This window comes from Myodes glareolus, chromosome 5, assembly GCF_982192425.1.
Source record: "Myodes glareolus chromosome 5, mMyoGla1.1, whole genome shotgun sequence".
In the NCBI taxonomy this organism is placed as follows: Eukaryota; Metazoa; Chordata; class Mammalia; order Rodentia; family Cricetidae; genus Myodes; species Myodes glareolus.
Window position 1 is genome coordinate 69,448,343 of NC_142030.1, and position 23,618 is coordinate 69,471,960.

Consider the following 23,618-nt stretch of genomic DNA (forward strand, 5'->3'; position numbering starts at 1 on the left):
CTGGTGTCAATAGAAGATATGGGCAACTTCCTAGAGCATGCAGCCAGCACTGTCTCTACGCTGGGGGAAGTCAGACTCCAGAACCCAGAAGGTGCTCAAACCAGGAGAGCCTGCCTGGTGGCAGTGCCCAGGACTTTGGAGAGGCTTTGTGGGAGGGAAGCCACTGTGACAAAGGAGACTTTTGCCGTAAAATGCCAACCATGGCCGAGAGGGAAAGTGAGAAGTAGGCTGGCTTCTTGGTCCCTGCTAAGTTCAGCTTCATGTTACTGTCTCAATGGCTAAACCTTTCTGGGAGTCAGCTTTCAGGGGCATCTGGGAGGTGTTGAAGGTTTAGATCTTACAGAGAGCTGGGGTGCAGTCATCTTTTGGCCTATGGGACAGTCCTGGGTACTGTCTGAACCCTTCATGCAGATTAGGCTTGGCGCCTGGAAAGAACAGAAGGCTGTTGAATGTGTCTATCAAAGGTGCCCCAGGCCAAGGTCAGCATTTCTAAATCCGCCTTCCCTCTCCACTCCTCTCTCTTCCTCCATTCCTCTCCCCCACTTTCTCTGTCTCCATACCATACCCTCACTGGAGAGACAGACTTTTCTGTTGGGTCAGGGCCTGAGTGGATAAGGAAAAGCCTTTCTAAGCCCCCATTCAATCTGGCAAGATAAGCATAGACTATCCTTCTTAAGTGTGTTCTGCAGCAGGTTGTCAGAGAAAGTTTGAAGCACAAGCCATTTCGTGTGTCCAAAATATAATCCCAGTGTCTCTCTAGTCTGGCATCAGAAGTTTTCAGGATCTACAATGGCTTTGTTTTCTGTTGCCAGAGGCTGGGTTTTTGTATAAACAAAAAGAGGTATGTTTAGCTCACTGATTTGGAGGCCAAATGATCAAGATTAGGCATGCTCACGTTAACTCAGTCATGGCACATCATGGCAGATTGCATAAAAATGAGAGCATGGGAAAAGGGGAGAGATCACGTGACAATCCAGGAAGCACCAGAGAGTGGGGAGCACCAATCCTGCTATTTTATAATAGTCCTCTTTAGAGAACTAGCCAGGGTCCAATGACATCATCACCTTACATGCAGGCTCGTCCCTTTAAGGCCCTACCATTTCCCAACTTAGTCATACTGGGGACCAGACTTCTGCACCTGACCCCGTGGGGGAATACACTCAAACCATGTCAATCAGTCAATCTCACTCAATGCTTTCCCCAATATTTCTTCAACTGAAGTGCTTTCCTTGACATGTAACTAACCTGTGTCCTAGCTTCCATGCCTTTGCCTACATAGCTCCCATCACCTACAACCAATCCATTCTTCCAGAACAGCCCAGACTCTCTTTTCCATGAAACTTTATTCGTTTCATCCAACCTACAGGGGTCTGTATCACCTTCTCAGAATTTCTATAGGTTTAATTAGAATGATTGAATACTTGGTTAGAGCCTCACACTGTTTAAGATGGACAGTTCTTTCCAGAACTTTTGGTCCCTTCTGGACCAGGATGCCCTTCAGTCTGTATATTTCTTGGAGCTGTCATTACTATGCTCAAGAACACAATAATGTTGAGCTTATTTAAGATGCTTAAATATTAATTAGAATATTATACAGTCCTGGTGATGAAACTGTCAGTGACTAAAATCAAGAAGAAGAAAAAGGAAGTGGGTAGAAGGGGTAGAAGCAAGTGTATCCAAGTGCTAAGAGTGTGTTTTAAAGAGTGCATTAGAAATAAGACAACAGCATAGGCACTGGAAGTAACTGTGAAATCCTGGGAAAAGAAAGAAAAGAAAAGGGAAGAAAGTGATGGAGGCTGAGAGGCTCCAGGCTAAGAAGGCTCAGCAGGAGGAGCTAGTGTGAGCTGGCACTTGGAATGCTGTGTTTAGCCGTGAATAGTAGTAGGCAGCTAACATAGTGGAAGGTGTGGAGCTGACTTTTCATGGTGGTAAAAATGAAGTCTGTGAAATGATCATTTAAATGTGTGTATCTGTGTTGAGGTTTCTAATGTTGGTCTGTTTACCAATTCGGACGGTGCCAGCAAGCATGAATGGATTTTCTCTGTCGAACGCTGAAGCGCTGAAGCTTACATAGCTGCAGGTGTTGTTTACATGCTTCGGGGCTTTCGTCTGAAGTGTGTTTGTCACTTAACAAAGTCTGTGGGAGAGGGCTGCCTGGGCTCCTGCCGCCTTTACCTACCATGGGACTATAGGAAAATTACTAAACCTTTCTTTGCCTCAGTTTATGACATTTGTACAAATAGAGTTCTTAATAGTACTTTGCTTACTTACAGTGTTGCCCTGCAGATTAGATAAGATAAATTTATGCAAAGTATTAAAGAGTATCCATGTTTTAAGAGGTGACATGTCATTATTATCTTTGCTTGCCCCTTGCTCCATCTTCAAGGCTGAGGATGGGGCTGGCTCTTTTACATTCTTTCTGGTAGACTGAATAAGACTCACTGCTGATTGGATGTGAAGCCCAAGAGAAAGAGGAGGAGAATCTTAGCTTGAATAATCAGGAAGGATGAAGCTGCCACCAGCTCAGCACTGATTTAGGAGGAGAATGTGACACAGATCTGGGTGGGATGACTTAGGAGCTCTTGCTTGAACATATTGAATCTGAGTTTTGTGTTTAATATCCAAGTGGAGATATCATGCGAGCAGTTGGCTATATGACTCAGAGGTTTGGGGGAAAGAGCTGGACCAAGATATGGATTTTTGGAGTTGGCAACATATAGATGGCAATTAGAGTCACAAGATGAGATGACATCACCAGGAATGAGCATAGACAGACAAGAGAAAGGACCAAAAGCCAAGTCTCAGGGTCTCCAATGCAAGGAGTTAGGCAGAATCAGAAGAGCCAGCAAAGGAAGACAGGACACTGATCATGGTACTGCGGAAGCCAATGCAAACAATGTTCAAGGGTGGAGGAGTGACCAGCCAGGTCAAATAATAGAAAATGCCAAGTGTATTAGTTATCTAGCTTTGCATAGCAAGTTACTTCAAAGCATGGTGGTTCAAAGGAACACACACTTGACACACAAGGCTTCTGAGAGGAAAGAAGTAGCTGAGCAGTGATGACTCCAGGTCTCTTGCAAGACCGTAGCTAAGCAGGGAGTTGAGGCTCTGGGTCTCTGGAGACTCATGCAGGGCTGGAGACTCCTATTGGAAGCTTGCTCTTGAAATTCTCAGCAGGTCTCAGGTCCTGGCGATGTAGCCTTTTGGAATGGTTTTGTGACATGGCATCTGACTTCTCTCTGAGCAAGGGAGGTGGGAGGAAGAGGGAAGGAAAATGGATGAGAATGAGAAGACCCTCAAGACAGAGGTAACAGTATTCTAGAAGCTGGATTTAAATGTGCCGTCATCTCATAAAGCTCTTGGTTACACAGACCAAACATGGTATAGTATATATATCTGTGAAGGATGCGGGGAGGCTGCCTAAGAGATGACTGTTAGGAGCTGAGGGTCACCTTGGAGTTTTCCCATACATGACGAAAAGAATCGAGTATTGATCTTGGCAATGTGGAAGACATTGCAACTTGGCCAGAACTCTTCAGCATTCCGTCTCGATCTTCGGAGTGCTGGAATTGCAGGCACACTGTCGCCACACCTAGCTTTATGCAGAGCAGAAGCCCTCCAGGACGTCATGCATGCTGAAGAAGCATGCTACCACCTGAGCTCCATCTCAAGCGTCTTTAAGTAGGCTTCGCTGGCTATGCTTTGAGCTGAACTAGAGCTAGCTCGATCTCTGCTTCCACTCCTCCACTCATCCTTCTGTTTTCTACTGGGATCTCCTGCCCTGGGACCTCCATATTGTACACTCTGACGTAGGCCACTATTTTCTCCACTGTTCTGCATACTCTCCTTGCCCTATTGATTGGGGACAGAGAGTAACCCTGGAGATCATGGATGTTCTCCTAGCAACCAAGCCAAAACTTGTGGCCACCTTTTTCTTCTTCTTTATAGAGAGACGCTCTTGAAACAGGAACAAGTCAGTTAGCCGGCTTGACATCAATGTGCTAATGTCACCTTTTGAGGCTGGTGTCTACCTCAGGAAAGCTGCCTTGTTCTCCTGCCCATCCTGGGCCTTATTAGTTCATTGTTGCTTTAACTTCAGGCTTCTGGGATTGGGGGCTCTACAGGCTGATAGAATCCCACAGCAGACAGATTCCTAACAGCCCTGTTGGATAATGAACTGCCCCATGCTTTAGAGGCTGAGATGGGGCAACTGTTTATTTTCCCTTCCTATTCAGAGAGTCAATGAGTTCAAGCGCCAAGTTTATTCTTTCCACACTGATCCCAGGAAACTTAGAAGAGGCATTAAAAAATTAAATTAAATTATATTGATAGCTATTCCCTCCTTGATCTTTGTCTCTTAGGAAGTGTTTTCTCATTCTTCATCTAATTTAATCTTCGTAACAATTTATTGGAAGTAAAACATTTTTATAAATAAGTAAAAAAAACTTAAATTATTGAGGAAAAAGAATAGTTGTCCCTTATTATAGATGAGAAAACGTATGGTCTGGCTAAATTATCTTTTTTTTTGTTTGTTTTTTTTGCTTTTCAAGACAAGATTTCTCTGTGTAACAGTCCTGGCTGTCTTGGAACTTGCTTTGTAGATCAGGCTGGCCTTGAACTCACAGAGATCTGATTCTTTTTCCTCCCAGTGCTGGGATTAAAGGCATACACCACCACTGCCCAGTTGGCTAAATTATCTAAGGATGTCAGGCTGATCAATGCAGAGCCAGGGTGAGAAGCAGCAGAAAGAAGGACCAGAGGGTCTGGTTGACTCCTGGGATGAACTCTGCAGGCAAGGTCTTCGGGCAGCTGCAGAGGCTGTGTGGGATGTTGTGCTTTGGTCCTTGCTGAGGGAGACCTGGCTTCCGTAGAGCTCCAACACTACTCTGTCTTGTCCAGCCCGGGGCACCTTTCATTGTGGCAACTCTCTGTGTTATGCCCAGGAAAGACGTCTATGCACGTGTCTGGATCTAACCCAGTAGGAACTTCCTAGGCTCTCATCTCAAGCAGACTGAGCCCCTCTCTGGCTTCGTTAGCCCACCCTTAAGCACCTTCTCAGTTCTTGCAAAGGCCTGAGGTTGCCTGAAGCAGCTGCAGACAGAACTCCCTCCTGTCTATCCTCCAAGTTTCTGAGGATTCCTCTCAGTATCGTGACCTTTCCGCCCTTCCTTAAAGTTGTGGGAGTTATTCTTCCCAAAATAACCCGAGTCAGTCAGTAATGGTTTGCAGGAAAGTTACAATTAGCTTTTCACTGTGAAGAAAGCACAAAGTTATTTTTTAAATTAAAAAAAAAAAAGGTAGAAGGAGGACCCGTAAGCCTCTCGAGGTCCCGGAGTCAATCGGAAAACACGGAGTTATTTCTGGAGGGAGCTATTCTGACAGGAGACATATGGATTTTGAGGCTTCTCTTCATTGTTTCTGCGGCTGATCACGTTCTCTTTCTTAGTTTCTCAGTGATGGCCAGAGGTGAATGGATTGTTTTCCCGCACAGTTCATTGATTGCTGTGTTGATGCACGTCCATTTCAGTTGAGAATAAGAGCCAGCATCCAGCATTGTACGAGGGCTAGCTAAACCTGGACTAAACCTTGCGGGCAGTGGGATTCCTATCAACAGAGGTGTTCAAACCCAGGCTGAACGGCTGTGTGGGAAATGGTGCAGAACTGATGCAGCCAAGGGCTGGTCTGACAGCTGGGGAGATCGTCAATGTCCCTTCGCATTCAGCCTGAGCTCCTGTCTTAATCTCTTGTCTTGTGCTAGAACAGAATACCTGAGATAGGATGACTTATCCACGAGAGATTTAAGTAGGCTAACCATATGGAAGGTTTGGGAAGCCTAAGATCATGACATCTACTCAGTTTCTGGTGATGAATTCATGCTGTGTCACCCCATGGTAGAAAGCAGAAGCTGTGTCACCCCATGGTAGAAAGCAGAAGGGCGAACAGGTGCATGAGAAAGAAACAAAACACAAGGAACTGCCTCACTTAGCAACAAACCCTGTCTTACCACAGGGATCTAGCTCCAAGATAGCTCACTGACTCCCACAGCAGGGCACTAATCCAATTACGAGGATCCACCTCTGACCCAAGCACTTCCCCATGAAACTTCACCCCCTAACGCTGCAGATGTGAGGAATTAAGATTCTACCGCAGGAAACTAGGGGAGACACACTGAAACCATAGCAACACCTCAGAGGGTTGACAAACGTTCTGCTGACCTTCCTAAGATGTGGTCCACGGGGTGTTTCTCAGATGGTAGGACGCTGTCTATGGTTTTTATGGGGAAGGACTTTACTACAAAAATCACAATTACATTGAATCATGATTTCATAGTGACCATGGCTTAGCGTAAAGCCAAGGTTAGCCAAGCTTTGGTGACTCACGTTTCCAGTGCAGAACTAGAGGAGGTCCTATGAAATGTGGTTTGGGGACATTCAAAAACTTTCATTTGTGACTTCAGCCCTCGCTGTTCCGGAGTGTGTATAATACAGATGATTCATAAAGCACACGAAATTTAATTTGCTTTAGCTCTAGGCTACGTCTCAGAACTACTTTCCAGGGTGCGTTCTTGTGAAGATTTGAATTCACACAGTCACAAAGGAGGGTTATAAAAATCTAGCTTCCATTATTTCTAGAACCTTATTCAATTTCTGAGTCCCCAGCTACTTTAATGGAAAACAGCTTATCTTTTTTAAATTCATGTTTCCCCCCCCCCCCTTAGTTGTATCCAGAGATCTAGTTAAGCCTCAATTGAGCATTCCCTCGACAGGGCGCACATTGGTTACCATTATAGCTCCGATTCTGTCTTTTCTGGATTTCTTACAGCCAGGTGTTGGGTTGGGGCATCTTGCCTGCTGAGCCTCTGGGGAAGTCTGCAGACTGGCTGTAACTGCTATGCAGGTGACTTCCCCTGCTCCTCACCATCTGTGGCACTGGGGCCTTTCCTCTATGGCATCAGCTGCTGCAGCATCTGCCTGGCATTTCATGCCTCTGGTCTTCTGGTGCATCAAACCAAATGCCTTGCTTGGGTCTCCAAGTCCACTCAGAACAGCTGGAAAGATCGCTATATTCCTTGGGGAGGAGGTTTATGCTGAACACAAAGCATCTTCAGGGACCCAGGAGTGAGGATTGACTGCTACAGTGGTCTCGTTGGCATCCCTGACCCCAATGGACCTCCATTGCTCCCCTGGGGCATGCCAAGCTCCCATGAATCAGGCCCCCTTGCTAGGCTGCCTCTGCCTATGACTCCAGAGAACAAGCAGACACGTTTTGCTGCATAACTGAAAGTTATCAACTGTTCTCTGTGGTGATTAGTTTTTCATGTCAACTTGACACAATCTAGAATCATCTGGGAGAAGGGACTCTGATATTAACTGTGAGGTATTTATTATCTTAATTATGTTAATTGGTGTATGAAGACAGACCTATGGTGGGCAGCACCATCTCTAGACTCCTGGGACTGGATAAAAAGGAAACAGCCAGCTGAACACTCGCATGCATTCATTGTTTTGTTCTGACTGATTGGATGTCACGTGACCAGCTCCTTCGGGACTCCTGCTTCTGTGACCTCTCTGCTGCCATGGACTCCAACCTGGAACTGTGGACCCAGGAAATCCTTTCTCCCTGAGTTGCTTTTGACAGGGCATTTTATCATTGCTGCCGAAAAGAAAACGAAGACAGCTTTTCTGCTCCTTCCCCGCTTCTCTTACACGCTGTCTTCAGCAGCAGCCAAGCAGAACAGCGTTACAACTGATAAAAAAAAAAAAAACCCTCTGGCAGCCTCCCTCAGAGCAGCAGGCATAGACCTTCCATGGTCTTCCTGTATGTGGCAGCTCCGACGTCGTCTTCTGCTATGTCTATTCTTGCCCCACTAGTGTTTTACCTGTTCAGGATGGCTCTGGGCTTGTCCTCTCACTGCAGCGAAGCACTGCATGCATAGCCTTTGTCTTCCTGGGCACCTGAATTACTTCTTCACCTCCTGCAAATACCCACCAATACCAGTTTCTATATGAAGCCTATCCTGGATACATCACTTAAATTCCAACCTGCTCCAGTTCCCACCCGCTCTGCCTTGCTGACTTGGACATAGCAGGGAGCTCTCAGCTGTATTGTCCTAGTCTCCAGGCAGTCGCCTCAACTCCCCAAGGCCCCGTGCACACCTTATTCTTGTTTCTCATGTAAGCACTAATCACATTGTCACGTTAGACTCCGGTAATGGTTTTGTTCTTGGTCCTGTTGCTAGCACAATACTCGCTATAAACGTATCAAGTCAGTAAATGACTGGATGAATGAGTGAATGCCCCCATTCACGTACACAAAGCTGATGGAAGGGTGAGAAGATTAGCTAGCAAGACTTGTAAAGCCTGCGTGGTGCTTGACTCCAAAGTAGGTGGTTTGTGATTCATATCACAAGGGAGGGCTTCCTGCCATAGAGCATCCCTCTCATCTATAATTCTATAGATTATAGACACCTCAGTGGTTTCTTTACAGGAAAAAGCAGAGTAAAATGTGGCAAGAGGAAGCAGTAGCTCTTTGGCTTTATTACAGGTCTTTCTTACACGGGCTAGCAGAGGCCCCTTCATGTCTCACCTCTTAGAATCACACTGCCTGGTTGTTAAGAGGCCCTGGAACACTGGCACCTTAGAAGGTGCCAATTTACTTAAGTAGCTTTCATGTCGCATCTAATGAGGAGCCTGGACTTCGGGACTGAAGTTTAGATTGAATGTGTAGGTGGAAGGAAGGATGGCCTTCATCTGGTTATATGTTTCCTTTGTCCCTTCGTGTGTCCCTTGTTTCCTGCCTTTGTTTTATTTATTTGTTTATTTTTGAGACAGATTCTCGCATAGCCCAGACTAGTTTCAAACTCAATATATAGTCAAGGGTGGCCTTGAATTCCTCTTCTACTTGCCTCTACCTCTCAAGGGCTGGGATTGTAGAAAGTCTCCACCACTCTTGGCTTGGCTATATATTGCTAGTGAAGGAAATTCGTTTACATAAATCAATATACATTAATTTTTATAATTAAACAGGGCATTTATTATATTTAAGTTTGCAAATCAGAAAACAGTTTTCCCTTCAGGTCAATTGTGTAGGAGAAAGGAGGGCCTGCTTATTTGTCCTAGCTGCCCGACTAGCTTAGCCACGAAATAACCACACAGAAACTATATTCATTAAATCACTGCTTGGCCCATTAGCTCTAACTTCTTATTGGCTAAGTCTTACATCTTAATTTAACACATTTCTATTAATCTGTGTATTGCCACGTGGCAGTGGCTTACCTGTGAAGATTCAGCATGTCTTACTCCTACAGTGAGCGGCTCCATGGCAGCTCTCTGACTCCACCCCTCTTCCTCCTAGCATTCAGTTCTGTCTTCCCTGCCTACCTAAGTTCTGCCCTAACAACAGGCCAAGGCAGTTTCTTTGTTCATTAACCAAGAAAAGCACCAGACAGAGGGGACTCCCACATCACAGTTGTCTTAATTTGAGAATTTGATATAAAGAGTTATCATAATTACGGGATACTTTTATATAAAACCATGACAAAGAAGGTGAGGAGTTTAGCAATAGTTAGTGGGTGGTGTAAAGACCCAGGCAGCTGGAGACGGAGGTAGATGATGAACCTAGGGGCCAGGAAAGGAGATGAGAGGGGACCTAGACCCATTCTGTCCATTCACTCCTGGTTTCATCCCAGAACAGAACTGTCACCTGCCACCTGTTGACAGGATGACGTGGAGCAACGTGCTCCCCCTTTCCCCACTCCTGAGTGGATATTTCCAGAGCTTCTTTTGTGATCATCCTATGCAGCATTGCCTGGGGAAGCCTGGAACTCTCTTGCAAAGCCAACATTATACCAAGCTTTGACAGAAAGTATCCCTAGCCATCACAGTACTTCTGTGTGTGCCTGCACAGACATGAAAACCAGGTTTGCAGGGGGTAGGTAGAACCAAGCAACAGCATACATAAAGTGATCTGCTACACACATGTAGCATACTGGCCTTTTAGCCAAGACATAGGACCATTTGAATTCCCATCCTTTTTCAAAATCCAGCTTTCCAGGGAACATCAAGTGAGGAATAAGATTTTGAAATCTGCGTATAGTATTATGAGCAGTGTGACAGCGGCTAAGTTACAATGCCCTCTTTCCTGTTTATTAAGTATCTATGATGAATGCACTTACTTTATCAAGCGTGATGATGACCAAGACTTTCTGGTCCTGTGGAAGTGTTCTAAAACTGAAAACACGTTCTCACGAGCAGCACACCCAGAATGGTGCCACAGCTGACAGCAAGGCATTCAGAGTCAGCAGATCTGCATTGACAGCTTTGAGTGCTTGGATTTGGGGAAATTGCTTCCCCCCTTTAAAGTCTCAGTTTGTTCATTTGTAATGCTGAGTTAATAATAATAGCTGTCTCTCAGGTTTTTTCTCAATAATTAAATAAAAACGTAAAAGATGTACTGTGCAAGACTCGTGAAAAATGCACTAAGCAGCATAAGGCAAAAACTTAATACATTTTAAATACTTTTTAGTAATGGTGATGTTGGTGTCTCTGCTTGACAGAAAGTCCTTTTTTATAGACCCCAATTGCAGTGCTCGCTTTCCCCCCTAGAACTTCCCGTATGCCCAATCCAGCTTGATCCAATTTCAGATGAGTTAGTTGCCTCTTATCTCAAGGATTCTTAGAGCTAGAACTCGAACTTCAACTACTTAATGTAAGAACAAAGCCCCAATGTTTATGCCTAGCGATTAACCACAGCCAAGAAACAAAGATTAGAGTTGGAGGATTTGCTTCCTGGTGTGACCAAAAGAATTAAATGGTTCCATAGGCCATGGAGCATTTAAAAGCTTAGATCTGAAGTGCTGAATGTGGGAGCTTCTTCAGCTCATATGCTTTGGGGTGAAAGTAATGGAAAGCCTCGCTCAAATTGGCTTTGGCCTTCAGGCTGTACTGACTTTCATATTTCTAGTGATCTACAGCGGGGTGGCTCCCAGAGGGAATGAATGTGGCGGCTCCCTTGTCGTGCCCTGTCACTTAGACGTTAGTCCTCTTCTCCACATGCTAGCTTCATTTTCAGGCGGTGGACTGGCAGAAGCCGTTCTGTGCAGGGCTCTGTCCAGGGCAGGGAGGTGACTTATCGTAAACGTTATGGTGTATTTCATTGACCTTTGAATAGGTCACATGTCCTGTTCTAATTACCCTCTAGCAAAACAGCAGCATTACCTCACCTGGCTTAGTCTGATTTGATCCCACTACAGAGATGGAGTCGCGCCCCGAATTGTATAGATATTCACAGTTGTGGGGATAGAAGGGTCTTGGAGTGTAACCAGGATCTGCTTCCACTGCGGCCTCTCAGCTTTTGGAAGAAGCAAACATTTCTTATTTGGAAGTAACTTTTGATATAGTCTGACTATGATTCTTTTGAGTCATGTGGCATAGCTTCAGGGGATGGGATATGTTGTATATTGGGGCCAGTGATGTCATACGGTGTGCATTAACCTAACCAAAACCAAACATCTAAAGCAACCCCCTAACAAACCAAAAATCACAAAGCAAAGCAAAGGTCATATTATCCCTTGAAATGTAGAATTTCTTCTCAATGAATTCTTTGATTTGCAAAGCAGGTTGATTGTGATATTGTTATTGGTGATGATGTGGCATTTTGTGACATAGCAGATGACCAGGAAGAAGAACCAGGATGGAAATGAGCAGCAGGAGGTAGGGTGTGGTGAACAAAAGGCCCCAGAATCACTTTGAGACCGGATACGTGTCTGGAGGTGAGTGTGCTCCCTCCATTTCCATCAGCTCCCAAGTGTAGTTCATTATTTGACAGCCTATGTGTAACTTCTGTGTGCTGATCTCAGCTGAGAATGTGGCTAGTTCCGGGCTGGGTTGGGAGACTGGCCACACATCTGGTACTAAGCTGGAGCATCCTGCTGGACTGACAGGTATAACAGAGCTTAACATCTGGAAGAGATGGCCACCATCTCAAGTTCACAGCTGGCTAACATGCAGGACACAGGAGATCTCGATTGCCCATAGTTGAGACTTGTTTTTTTTTTTCAGTAGTGATACATACAATCTCTCTAAATTCAAGTCATGTTGATTGTATTAGTCTGCATTGCATTCCTATCAGAAAAATACCCCAGCTAGTTAACTTCAAAATTTGTCTTGGTTCATAGTTTTGAAAGATTCAGTCCATGGATGCTTGGCTCACAGTTTTGGAGGCTTTGGTCCATGGATGCTTGGATCACAGTTTTGGAGGCTTCAGGCCATGGAGGCTTGGCTCACAGTTTTGAAGGCTTCAGCTGCTTCTAGATTAGTGGAGAGGCAGTATATCATGACAGGAACACATTTGTGGAGGTAGCTACTCATTTCCTGCGGAGGGGAGGTGAAGGCGTTTCCAGTATTCCCTTTCTCCAAATAGGCCATGTCTCTTTAGGATTCTGACACCTGGAATGGGCTGGAGGCCAAACTTTTTTAATGCGGCCTTTGGGGGACATTTAGGACCTCGACTGTGAGTGATCACCCCTGCTTATGCACTTGGAAGTCCTTATCTGTGATGTGATCCTGTTAGGAAGATTAGAGCGGCCTGCACAAACAGCATGGCGTAGCTTTACTGCAGAAGTGACCCACTCCTTATGGAAAAGCTCCTCTGAGAAACCATCCCATGTGACCTCGGTCTGTGTAGTATGAGAGACGTTATCAAGGTCCTGCATGGAGTCCCAGTGTTCCTGGGACTGGAAGTTAGAAAAGAAGCTGCTGAGAAGGGTTGGCAGATGTTGGGTTCTCTTGTGTGAGCCTGAGGCAGCAGTAGATTTGCATGTGGGCTGCTGGACCCTCTGCCTCCAGTGGTTCTGTTCTCTCTCTCCCTTTTCTCTCCTCATGCTTTCTTTTCACATTTACCATGGGTCTCTAAGTGCTGGATGCTGGTGACATGGTGACAGATAAAGCAATCATGGTCTTTACTTTTCTGTAGCTTAAGGCTAACAGGAGGGGTCTTGAACCGTCAGAGGACCTGCAGTGGGATGTCAACGATGAGAGTCACCCTCCATGTAATTGATCAGGACCTAATAATGTTTTAAATCTCCAAGGTCTTGTTTTCCAAATCATGGGATCTTCTAGAGTATTGGTTGGTTATCACAGCATTTAGTTTCCTTTTTTCACCTCATGATTTTGATTTTGAAAGAATGTTTATCAATAAATAACACATTAGGATGTGTTCATTTTCAGCAATTAATTGGGAATCTGTAATCTAAAAATCTGAACACCAAAATATTAGAAAAATCTAAAAACTTTAAGCACTGTCATGATGTCACAAGTGAGAGATTATATAGCATGAAACATTGTTTAATGTACATGGCTATCTAAAAGTATTATAGAAATTTGCCTTAAGCTTATGGATACAGATATTTATGAAACAAATGAATTTGTGCTTAGTCAAAATTTTGGCTCCTATCCCTAAGATGCCTCATTGTGTACATGTAAATACTTCATGTCCAACTCGAAAGCCTCTGAGCTATTCCTGCTCCAAGCATTTTAGATAAGGGAGACTTAGCCTAGGATCTCTGCTGTCTGGGAAGAATTGTAATTGTATTTGCTTTCATGACCATGTCATGATGAAGACAGTAATAAGCCAGCCATAGTGACCTAGGCCTGTAATCCTGGCACTTGGGTCCCAGCTGAGGCAGAAGAATCACTTTAAGATCTAGTTTGGCCCTGGCTACTTAACAAGATCCCACTTTTAAAAAAAGTATTAAGAGAGTGACATTGAGCTTGCAAATGCCTATTCTTATCTCTCCTCTTTCCTTGGCATGCAGGTAGGCCACATTTCTGTTCTTTTGCAGCTGAGCAGTCAGGTGACCGAGTGCTGGCTGGTGGGGGGCGGGCAGGAGAAATGACAGTTGCACCCTTGCATGGAACTCCCCCAGCATTTTCAAGTGCTTTGCTTCTCTCTCTCTCTCTGTCTCTCTCTCTCTCTCTCTCTCTGTCTCTCTCTCTGTCTCTCTCTCACTCACACACACACACACACACACACACACAGAGAGAGAGAGAGAGAGAGAGAGAGAGAGAGAGAGAGAGAGAGAATAAAAGCAAAAACAAAACACCTCAGTGGAACACTCTGAAACCCTAAGCTCAGGTGTGGCTCCTAATTTTGTCAATAAAGATTTATAGAAACACAGCCCATGCATTATCTGTGGCAGTGTCTTCCACACTGAGAGGCAAGTGAGTGGTGGCAACCAGGGTCTCATGACCAATAATATTTACTGTTCAGCTTTTAAAAGAAAACCGGACTCAGTTCTGGTCTAGATGATGACAGAGGCACTGGATGACAAGAACAGGATCCCTGAATGACTATGACAGTCAGAGACTTGTCTCTTCCCATCTTCCAAAGCCAACAAGCTTGCACCATTAGCTATTACAGAGAAACCAGCCTTTCTCGCTGTCTTTTGCATAAGTCATTTAGCATACTAAAGAGACATCTAATGTTTACTGGACATTTTTGCGTGGATGCATACGATTCCTGTGTGTAGTTATGATAGTTGTCTGTGTGTGGAGGCCGGAGGATAACCTCCAGTGTCACCCTTCAGGAAACCGTTCACTTTTGGAGGCAGGGTCTCCGCTGTAGTGCGGCTTCTCTCACTGGCTTCTCGAAGCAGGTGAGAAACAGACTTATAGCAGAGAGTGGCCAAAGGTTGCTTGACTGACAAGTGTCACAACTGCAGCTCAGCCCAGAGTCTTTGTCCGCAGCCTGTGCCTCCTTCCACTCCTCCATGGAGGCTCAGGCAGACTTAGTGAACACTCCAGATTTGAAGCAGAGTGTTTGCCTTGGATGTTGGTTTATATTAAAAATGCACCAGCCTGTCAAATTGCTGTTGGACATTAGCCCATCCTTGAACAGTCACCATAACAACATGGACATATGGAGGGGAATGTGTATTGGGAAAAAAATAACTGATTCTAGTCCAGGCAACGATGGAGCTTTGCAGGAAGTTGGGGGTGGGTCGAGAACGCCCCTGGGTGTGTTTGGTTAGCTTCATCTCACAGGATGAACTGGGAATGGTTTAGCGGCATAGTATCTCTTTTGGACTTTTAATGCCCCAGTTCATTCTGGGGAACATCACTTACCAACATCGTTTAACCTCTCAGGATGGCATGGTGCTTTAGTGTGGTGTGTTAAGCCGTGGTTTCTAGCGGGAAGGAATGACTGTTGAGAACACAGGGCTGACGGAGGGGATGACTTGGAGGACACTGCGTGACCGTGAGGGCTTGAGTTTGGATCCCCAGAATGTACATAACTGACTTTACAGCTTGCAGTCCTATCCCTCTTATCGTGAGATGGGAGGTAGAGACAAGAAAATAACCAGAAGCTTGTGGGCTGGCAAGGCTGGCGTACGCAGCAGTGAACAACAAAGAAACCCATCTCGAACAAGGGGGAAGACATGGACAAGCAAGTTTGTCCTCTGATGTCCACATGTGCTATGGCATCTGCCCCCCAGAACACGCTCGTAACACACACACACACACACACACACACACACACACACTTTAGTTTTTTTATTTTTAGCTATATGTAAGTTTGCCACATGTGTGTTTTCCCACAGAGAAAGGGGGCATAAAAAGGCACCAGAGCTCCTGGAACTGGAATTATGGGTAGTTGTGAGCTTCTGGACTCAGGTTCTGGGAACTGAACTCTGGTTCTCTACAAGAGAAGTACGCATTCTTAATTGCTGAGCCATTCCTCCACTCCCTCTGCCCTGTGTTTTGAGATAGGGTCACTCACTGAATTCAGAGATCACTAATTTGTCTACACTGGCTGGCCAGCAAGCCCCAGACTTCTCCCATCTCTGCTTCTCCAGCATTATGATTATAGGTATGTACACTGTGTTTGGGTTTGTATCAAGGTGCTGGGATCGAAAGTCAGGTCTTCTTCCCTGTCCCACAGACACTTTACCAACCGAATCATCTCTTTAGCTCCCAAATAAAACTTTATTAGAACACGGTCTTGCCCATTTATTTCTTTACATGTTGCTAGGTTGCTTTTTGTGCTCTAACAGCAGAGTTGGAGTAGTTGCACCAGAGATTGCGAGACCTGCAAAGCCTCAAATGCTTTGCCAATGCCTGCTCTAGAAAGTCCGCACTGACGTTGAATTGCCTCGTTGTGAAGTGATACAGGTCACTTTCATGTCAGTCTCTTTTCTGTTGCTGTGATAGAGCACCATGACCATGGCAAGGTGTAAAATAAAGAGTTTGTTTGGACTCGTGGTTCCAGAGGATGAGAATCCATCGCGGCAGTGTTGATAGCAGCTGGCGCTGGAAGGCAAGAGGAGCCTCAGTAGGAAAACAAACTACTCTTGGGTCGCCCCATGTCACGTAGTAGATGGCTGGCAGAAAATGAATTCAACAGTGTTTCTGGGGGTTCTTTGTCTTATAATATTAAAGGAGGGCTTCTTCCTCCCTTCCTCCCTACTTTCCTCCCTCCATTCTTCCCTCCCTCCCTCCCTCTCTCCCTCCTTTCCTCCCTCCCTCCTTCCCTTCCTCACTCCCTTCCTTCCTTTTTTTCCTCCCTGCCTTCCCTCCTTCCTTACCTTACAGGTCCTTTGTATGCATATTATAGCTTCAGGTTTTATGTTTTTATGGGAATCCTGTGTGGCAAATGTGTGTGTGTCTGTCTATATGTATTTCTTGTTCTTTTTCCTTTGGCTCTCTCTCTTGTTTGGTTGTTTGGTCCTATTCCAGTTTGTGTGTCCTCGTTTTATCTACTGTATTATTATTACTTAGATGCCTGTTTGTGACTCTGTATGGAAGGTGATATGGGGGGGGGGAATCTGGAGGAGTAGAGGAGGAGAAACTATGATCAGAATATATTATCTGACTTCCTCCTGATAAATTGTTCCTGTTATGAGTATAAAGTGTCCTTCTCCATCTTTTCTGATTGATTTTAGTTTGAAATCAATTTTGTTAGATATTAGTATAGAGATGCTCAGTGGTTAAGAGCACTGACTCTTCTTCCAGAGGTCCTGAGTTCAATTCCCAGCAGCCACATGGTGGCTCACAACCATCTACAATGAGATCTGGTGTCCTCTTCTGGCCTGCAGACACACATGCAAGCAGAATGCTGTATACATAATAAATAAATAAATCTAAAAAAAGAATATATTATCTGGAAAAGATATATCTTTTAAAAAAAGAAAAAAGAGTTTACATCTTTTTTGTTTGTTTGCTTTTCAAGATGGGGTTTCTTTGTGTAGTTTTGGCTGTCCTGGAACTTGCTCTGTAGACTAGGCTGGCCTTGGGGATCTGCCTTCCTGTGCCTCCTGAATGTTGGGATTAAAAGGTGTGCACCACCACTGCCGGGTAAGAGGTTCGGTCTTGAACTGCAAACACAAAACAAAAAGGGCAGCTTTGAAATGGTGGATATCTTTTAACCTCTCAAACCCTGCCTCCAGTGATGGACTTCCAACAAAGTCACACCTCTAAACCTCCCAAAGAGAGCCATCAATTTGGGACCAAGTATTTAAATACCTGAGACTGTGAGGGTAATTTCTCATTAAAACTGTCATGATTTCTATTCACAATTCACTGTATTACACAGCCCCACTCGACCAACAGAAGCCAAAAGGTGTGTCCTACTGTGTTCTTGTGGGTCAGGGGCAACAAGAATACCGGGAAAACAGCTGCAGTGGCCTTCTAAGCGGTTATTCTGTGTTACACTCAGTACTAGGTGGGGATATAAACAGATAAACAAGATAGACTTCTTCATCTCAAAAAAACTCAAGGAAAGACAACATTTGAGAGTGGGGGTGGGGAGGGCTAAGACTAGGTTAGGGTCAAATACCCTTCCCTAGAAGACGCAGGTTGTCTGTTATGAATTGTTAGATAGGGAAGATATTCTCTGAGCGTGACAATGGCAAGAGCAGAGCCCTGGCCAGCTTGGCAGCAGTGGGGAGGACAGATTCCCTTGAGGCACATTTATATCAATAATAGAAGGGTTGCTTAACAGGAATTCTTAAGGGAACGATGAGATAATTTCTTGTTTTGATATTTGTAAATTGATTTTGTTGAAGCCAGAGCTCTATCGTGCATATTATTGCTGCTGTAATTCTGGCAAAGATGTGATTCAGATTGGCAAAGTGTCTGGAAAGGGGAAATCCAGGAAGGATGGGGGCAGGCTGGGAGACAGCCACACAGAGCAAGCTCCTGGCCTCTGGCTACCTTGGGAGAGCTAGTGGCCTGGGAGCCTTGGCTACAATGGGCTCAGAGAGGGGGAGCAGACTGCAGACCAGAGTCCAAGAATACTTGGAGTTGCTGGAGGTGCTAAAGCCTGGAAAGGGAGTGGGAGCTGTCAGGGGAGGGGCGCAGGCATGTGCATGGTGGGGGAGAGACATTTAAACATTGTAGGAATGAAGGATAAATTTAAAACCCATCAAATGGAGTTGAGACAGAACGACAACGTGAGGAGCATGAGTCACTCTTTTTCGGGACCCACCCAACTGGTGGCAGGATTTGAAAAGTATTTTCTCCTTCATTTCTCCTCCTCATTAAGCTCAGCCTAGACCCTTCCCCGCTGCCCCACTGACTTCACTCAGCCCTGGTGACCAGATGTGTTGTGCTGACCAGTGCTCCACTCAGCTCCCGGAAAGCTTGGGCATCGTGTCTGGAAAGATGAATCCAGATGATAGGGAAGGAAGGGAGGCAAGCAAGGGAGCTGCCTCGGAGCCTGTTCTTTCGGGAAGTGCGGCTCTATGTTTTTGCTCACATCAGGTTGTCTCTTATATGCATCAAGGTCGTCCTGTCAGCTGGGCTTTTCCTGTGATTGCTGTGTTATGTAGTGATGAGGCGATGGGCATGGCATTTTGGATTCTGTTCCATGGAGCGCAAGCATTATGATCAGTATGGTGAAAACCAAATTGGGAGCTCAGTGTTGAAACTGAGTCTATCCCCAGCTCTGGCACATGGGCAGTGGGATCCTGGGTGGGACTGACCCTGGTGGGTCTCCTCTTTATAATAATACAGTTGACCATTAAAATTCCTAACCATTCACATTCTTTACTTTTCTGGTGTATAGTCTGATTTTCAGTTCCTGTTGGGGAAGGCAAAAGATAGCTAGAGGGCAGGTGTGTGTAGCATTCTGAAAGGATGCTTCCCCAGGGGTCTCAGTGTGTGATGGTGCCTCATTCCACACTAGCTGAATGGTCTGGATGCCAAGGTTTCACTGAGCACACAGTTCTTAGCATCAAAGGGGTATGCATACACAACACTTGTGGTTACTAGGGTATGGCTGGGCACACGCTTGGGAATAGATGGTGAAAGTTCAGGAATTGGGCTCTTGGCTGAAAGGTAGACAGCAATATCTTGAGGTGGAAAGCTGGTAGATAGTCCTCTCAAGCTCGAAGGACTATCAGGACCTCAGACTTAGGAAAGATATATTTCCCACATCCCTTGGGTTCCTTGAATCCTCCTGTGTGCATAATGTCATCATTTACCTATGAACCTCCTTGTCCCCATCTCCTGCCCTCAGCTTCTCTCCCTGGGGTAAGCCTATATGCATCCACCCATACCTAGCTTCAGGGTCCTGTCCTATACACAGCACTCTTGATGACCCCAGAATCATAAGGCAGTCCTCCTTGGAGAACCAACAGACATCAGGGCTACATCAGTCACAGCACATCAGACTATGTGACAACAATCAGTGTTCCTCCTGTGTCCTCATGGGTATGATGGAGACCATACCAAGCTCGTGTTGGGCTGCATGGTACCCGGCACTGGGCGTGGCGTATGATAAGCACCCTATCCAAAGTGAATATGACACTATCCTTCTTGGTGTGGAAAAGGATAATTCACCTTTGGGGAGTCATTGGAGCATCTGGATCCATACCTGCTCCCTGGGTCTTGAGGTGGATGCATGCACTGAAAGAGGACATGCCCACTAGACCCAGGACATGCCCACTTTGTGGCTGGCCTGGGGAGGCATGCAGCAGCAGGTGGCCAGGACTGCAGAAGAGCTGGGAATAGGGGTGAGGAAGATTCTTTGAGTCCAACCACTTTGCTGTCTACCTGAGAGTCTCCTTACAGTTCTGGGCAGTGGCAGTGAGTCACAGATCCCAGCCCCAGAATCGGGGAAGCTGTTGCTCTGTACTGTGTACTGTGTCTCTAGACAGTGCTCTGCAGCAGCTTAGCCAAATGTTATTTGGCTCCCAGTACTTCCTCCTTTCAGTGAGTTTCTAGGGAGGTAGTCCAGTGGTGAGTGGGGGTGTGTGGGATGACTGCATTGTAATCATGGAACATCTGTCTTCTGCACTAGATTTGAGTCTCATGGTAAGAATGAAGTCTGTTTTGCTTAAACTCTGCTACCCAGTGAGCCTGGTACCCAGACTAGTCTACAGTGGATACTACTGATCTTAGCATCTTTTACCAAGTTGTGCTTATGTGCCAGTTTATTGGCCAGGCCTGGGAAGCAGCCCCTAGCCTTGGAGGGTGGTGTCATTAATCTCTCTCTTCTCTATTTCCCTGTGCCCATGATCCTTTCCCCCTCCTCCTCCCCATCCTTTGTCTCTGCCCACCCTTTCCCTGGCAGAGCAATGTTCTGTGATGGTGCCCGAGATGCGTGGACTGAGCCCAGGCCGAAGGCTGCCCGAGCCCGCCCTGTGCCCGGCTACGGGAGGGAACCCTGAGCCTGGGGCTGCTGGCCGGCGTCGCCAAGTCCTGGCCCTGCCCGAGGAGGAGGCATGGCGGCCACAGCAGTGTGCCCTGCTCGAGGCCGATGCCTCCGACGAGGTGGGCATGCTGCCCGCCTCCCCGCGTTCTGCGATGGCTGGCTTCGACAACTTCTTCCCGGTGCAGGAGGGCGAGGGCCCGGGCTGGGAGGGCAGCTCCACGCTGGATGCAGGCTCCAGCACCTTCCTCCCTGTGAGCCCGGAGGTCATGAAGCGGAGGCGTGGGGGCCTCATCGAGCAGCGGGACATCATCAAGGCCCACGAGGCACACAAGATGCAGAGCACCCCACAGGCCCGACGAAAGGAGTGGGAGTGAGTATGGCAAGTGGGTGGGCCCTGGGGACTGGGTGGACCAGTGGTTGGGGAAGAATGGCTGGCCGAGGCATTCATCTCTGCATCCATTAACCTAGGAGTAGGTCCCTCCAGGTGAGGTCCCTGTGGTAAGCCAGTGATCATACTGCCCATCTTGTAGGCTACTCTGAATGTCATTGGGTCTGTCAAATAGGGGTCAATCAAACTTGGGTGTCTACTGCCCAAGAAACTTGTTTAAGCTTCTAGGAAGAAGAAACTGGGTCTAACTCTGTAAGTCAAAGAGAGTAGCAGGCAGCTTGACCGCCTGTGCCATGCTCCCTTCAGGAACTGAAGGGCCTGCCCTTCCTGCCTCCATCCTCAGACAATCGTATTTGGGGCAAGTCTCTCCTCAGAGGGCAGGGAAGAGAATTCCCAAGCTGTGTGGCCACCTATGGCTTCCCCTCGTCTTCTCCCTGTGTAGGACAGGGGGCTTCTGCTCTGACATAGGCTGACTCGCAGGCATGCTGCTTGAGAATTTAGCTTGTTTTGTGTTTTACTATTTCCAGGAGTCATGACGTAAAGGAAGGCAGTATTCCATATAATTTTCGACCGTCTCAATTTTATAGCCCCATGTAAGGACTTAGTTTTGCTCTTTAAGTCAGTTTATTGTACACGTTTGCGTGTCCTGTGATTTTACGTCTTTCTTCCTGCCTGTGATGCCTAGTGACTAGAAATGTTTGTTTGCAAGGGCAGGATCCATGTTGGAATTTACTTTCTTGACTCTCATAGGTTAGATGGCTGGTGTGAGCTGTGAGTTTGGGTGTGTGCATGGGTAGACTGGATACTCTCTCTATTTCATGCGGATATGATTATTTATTAGTTTATTCATCCACTCATTAGCCCTGATATGTGATGAGCTCCTGAGATGCAGGAGCTGAGTGTGGCCCCAATTTAAAGAATGACATTATTCATCTGTCAAGCTCCATTAGTCTTTAAAACCTGTAAGTCTTTAAGTACAGGAAACACATGGCACTCCTCACTGAGACTGTGAGGTAGGTACAGTTATATCCATATTTAGCTAATAATCCCAGGGACATGACTTTCTTAGGCCTCTTGATAACAATAACTATATTGTTATTACAGTTCAGTATTGATAAGGGATTTGCACCCTGTTATGCTGACTCAAGAATTCTTGGTTTTTACCCAGAAGGCATGGTGCTTTTCATTCCCATAGTGTTTCTTACCTCGATGGGCTATGTCTTAGCCAGCCAACCAGTGTGAGGTCTGAGGGACCGAGGACTCAAGATGACCTTAGTAAGTCTTGGAAACTCAGTTTGGAAACTAAGGAGGAAGACGTAGGTAGCTAAGACAGTTGGTGCATGTTCATATTCATGAAGATCATGCTATATCATGGAAGCTGATGCAGAAGGTGCTTCAAGTTCTAGGTGAGCCTGGCTGTACAATAAGATCAGCCAGTGCTACGTAGTGGGACCCTATCTCAATCAAGGACCCCTACATAGGAGAAGTATTTTATTCTGTGTCTCTGTCATACCTTTATAAAATGACTCTGAAAAAAAACTCAAGGAAGTTTATGGAGCAAAAACATTGTTCATGTCACCCAAGGCCTATCTTGTGTCCTAATGTGAGAATTCCTACAATACTTGATGTAAAATTAGCTCCACTGTGAACTAGCAATGTGTAAAGACTTGGATGTATTTCACCAAGGTCACCTTTGCCAATGGGTGTGGGGGGGCAGCATCAGGATCTAGTCCCAGACACCGACCTGGTGTGGAAGTGGGGACTGCTTCCAGCTAAGCAGGTGCACCGGGAGGTGAAACAGGGAAGCCACATCAGTGGTCTTGTGACTGGGGATGCCGGTCTTTAGAAACAAAGCCCTGGAGGAGCAGCCTGCAAAGGGGGTGAGGAGAGCTGACTGAGGAGGTAAGAGGTGAAGTAGTGAGAACAAACTGCTTTCAGAAAGGAGGCGGCGTTTTTACAGGATGTGCTTGGGGGTCCAAGAGGGTGAGGACAGAGGTGTGCGGGGATCCGAGAAGGTGAGGATGGAGGTGTACTGGGGTCCAAGAAGGTGAGGACAGAGGTGTGCTGGGGAACAAGAAGGTGAAGACAGAGGAAGAGTCATGGTTTGGGAACATAATCTTAAAAGGGTCAATTTCAGAAGGGTGGTGGAAGAAATCTGATTAGAGTTGGTTAATTAATGAGAAAATGGGAAAGTGATGGAGTCAGTGATGTCATCCATCCGTGTCCCCTCAGCACTGTCATTTGCTTGGAGACCTCAGTGTTTAATACCACTCTAATCCCCCACTCTGCCCCGATAGATTCTCTCTTTTATGGCCTCAGGGTGCTTCTGACCCCTCTTAAACTCTCCAAACCTAAATATGGCACTGTCTGGAGCAGTGTTTCTCAGCCTTCCTAATACTGTAACCCTCAACCATAGATAGCATCATCTTCATTGCTACTTCATAATGGTAATTTTGCCACTGTTATAAATCATAATATAAATATCAGATATGCAGGATGGCTGGTATGTGACTCCAAGGGAGTGTGACACACAAGTTAAGAACCACTAGTCCAGAACTTACATTTTAACATCAGAAAA

At 46.0% G+C, this 23,618-nt stretch overlaps 1 protein-coding gene across 1 annotated transcript in view; it reads left to right on the top strand.

Moving 5' to 3' along the window:
- Cacna1e (calcium voltage-gated channel subunit alpha1 E) overlaps positions 1 to 23,618 on the top strand; it is a 471,717-nt gene that overhangs the window by 66,517 nt on the left and 381,582 nt on the right. Inside the window, exon 2 of the mRNA XM_087906403.1 lies at positions 20,572 to 21,022. Coding sequence (XP_087762529.1) covers positions 20,586 to 21,022 — 437 coding nt within the window. The 5' untranslated portion in view covers positions 20,572 to 20,585. The remainder of the gene's footprint in view (positions 1 to 20,571; positions 21,023 to 23,618) is intronic.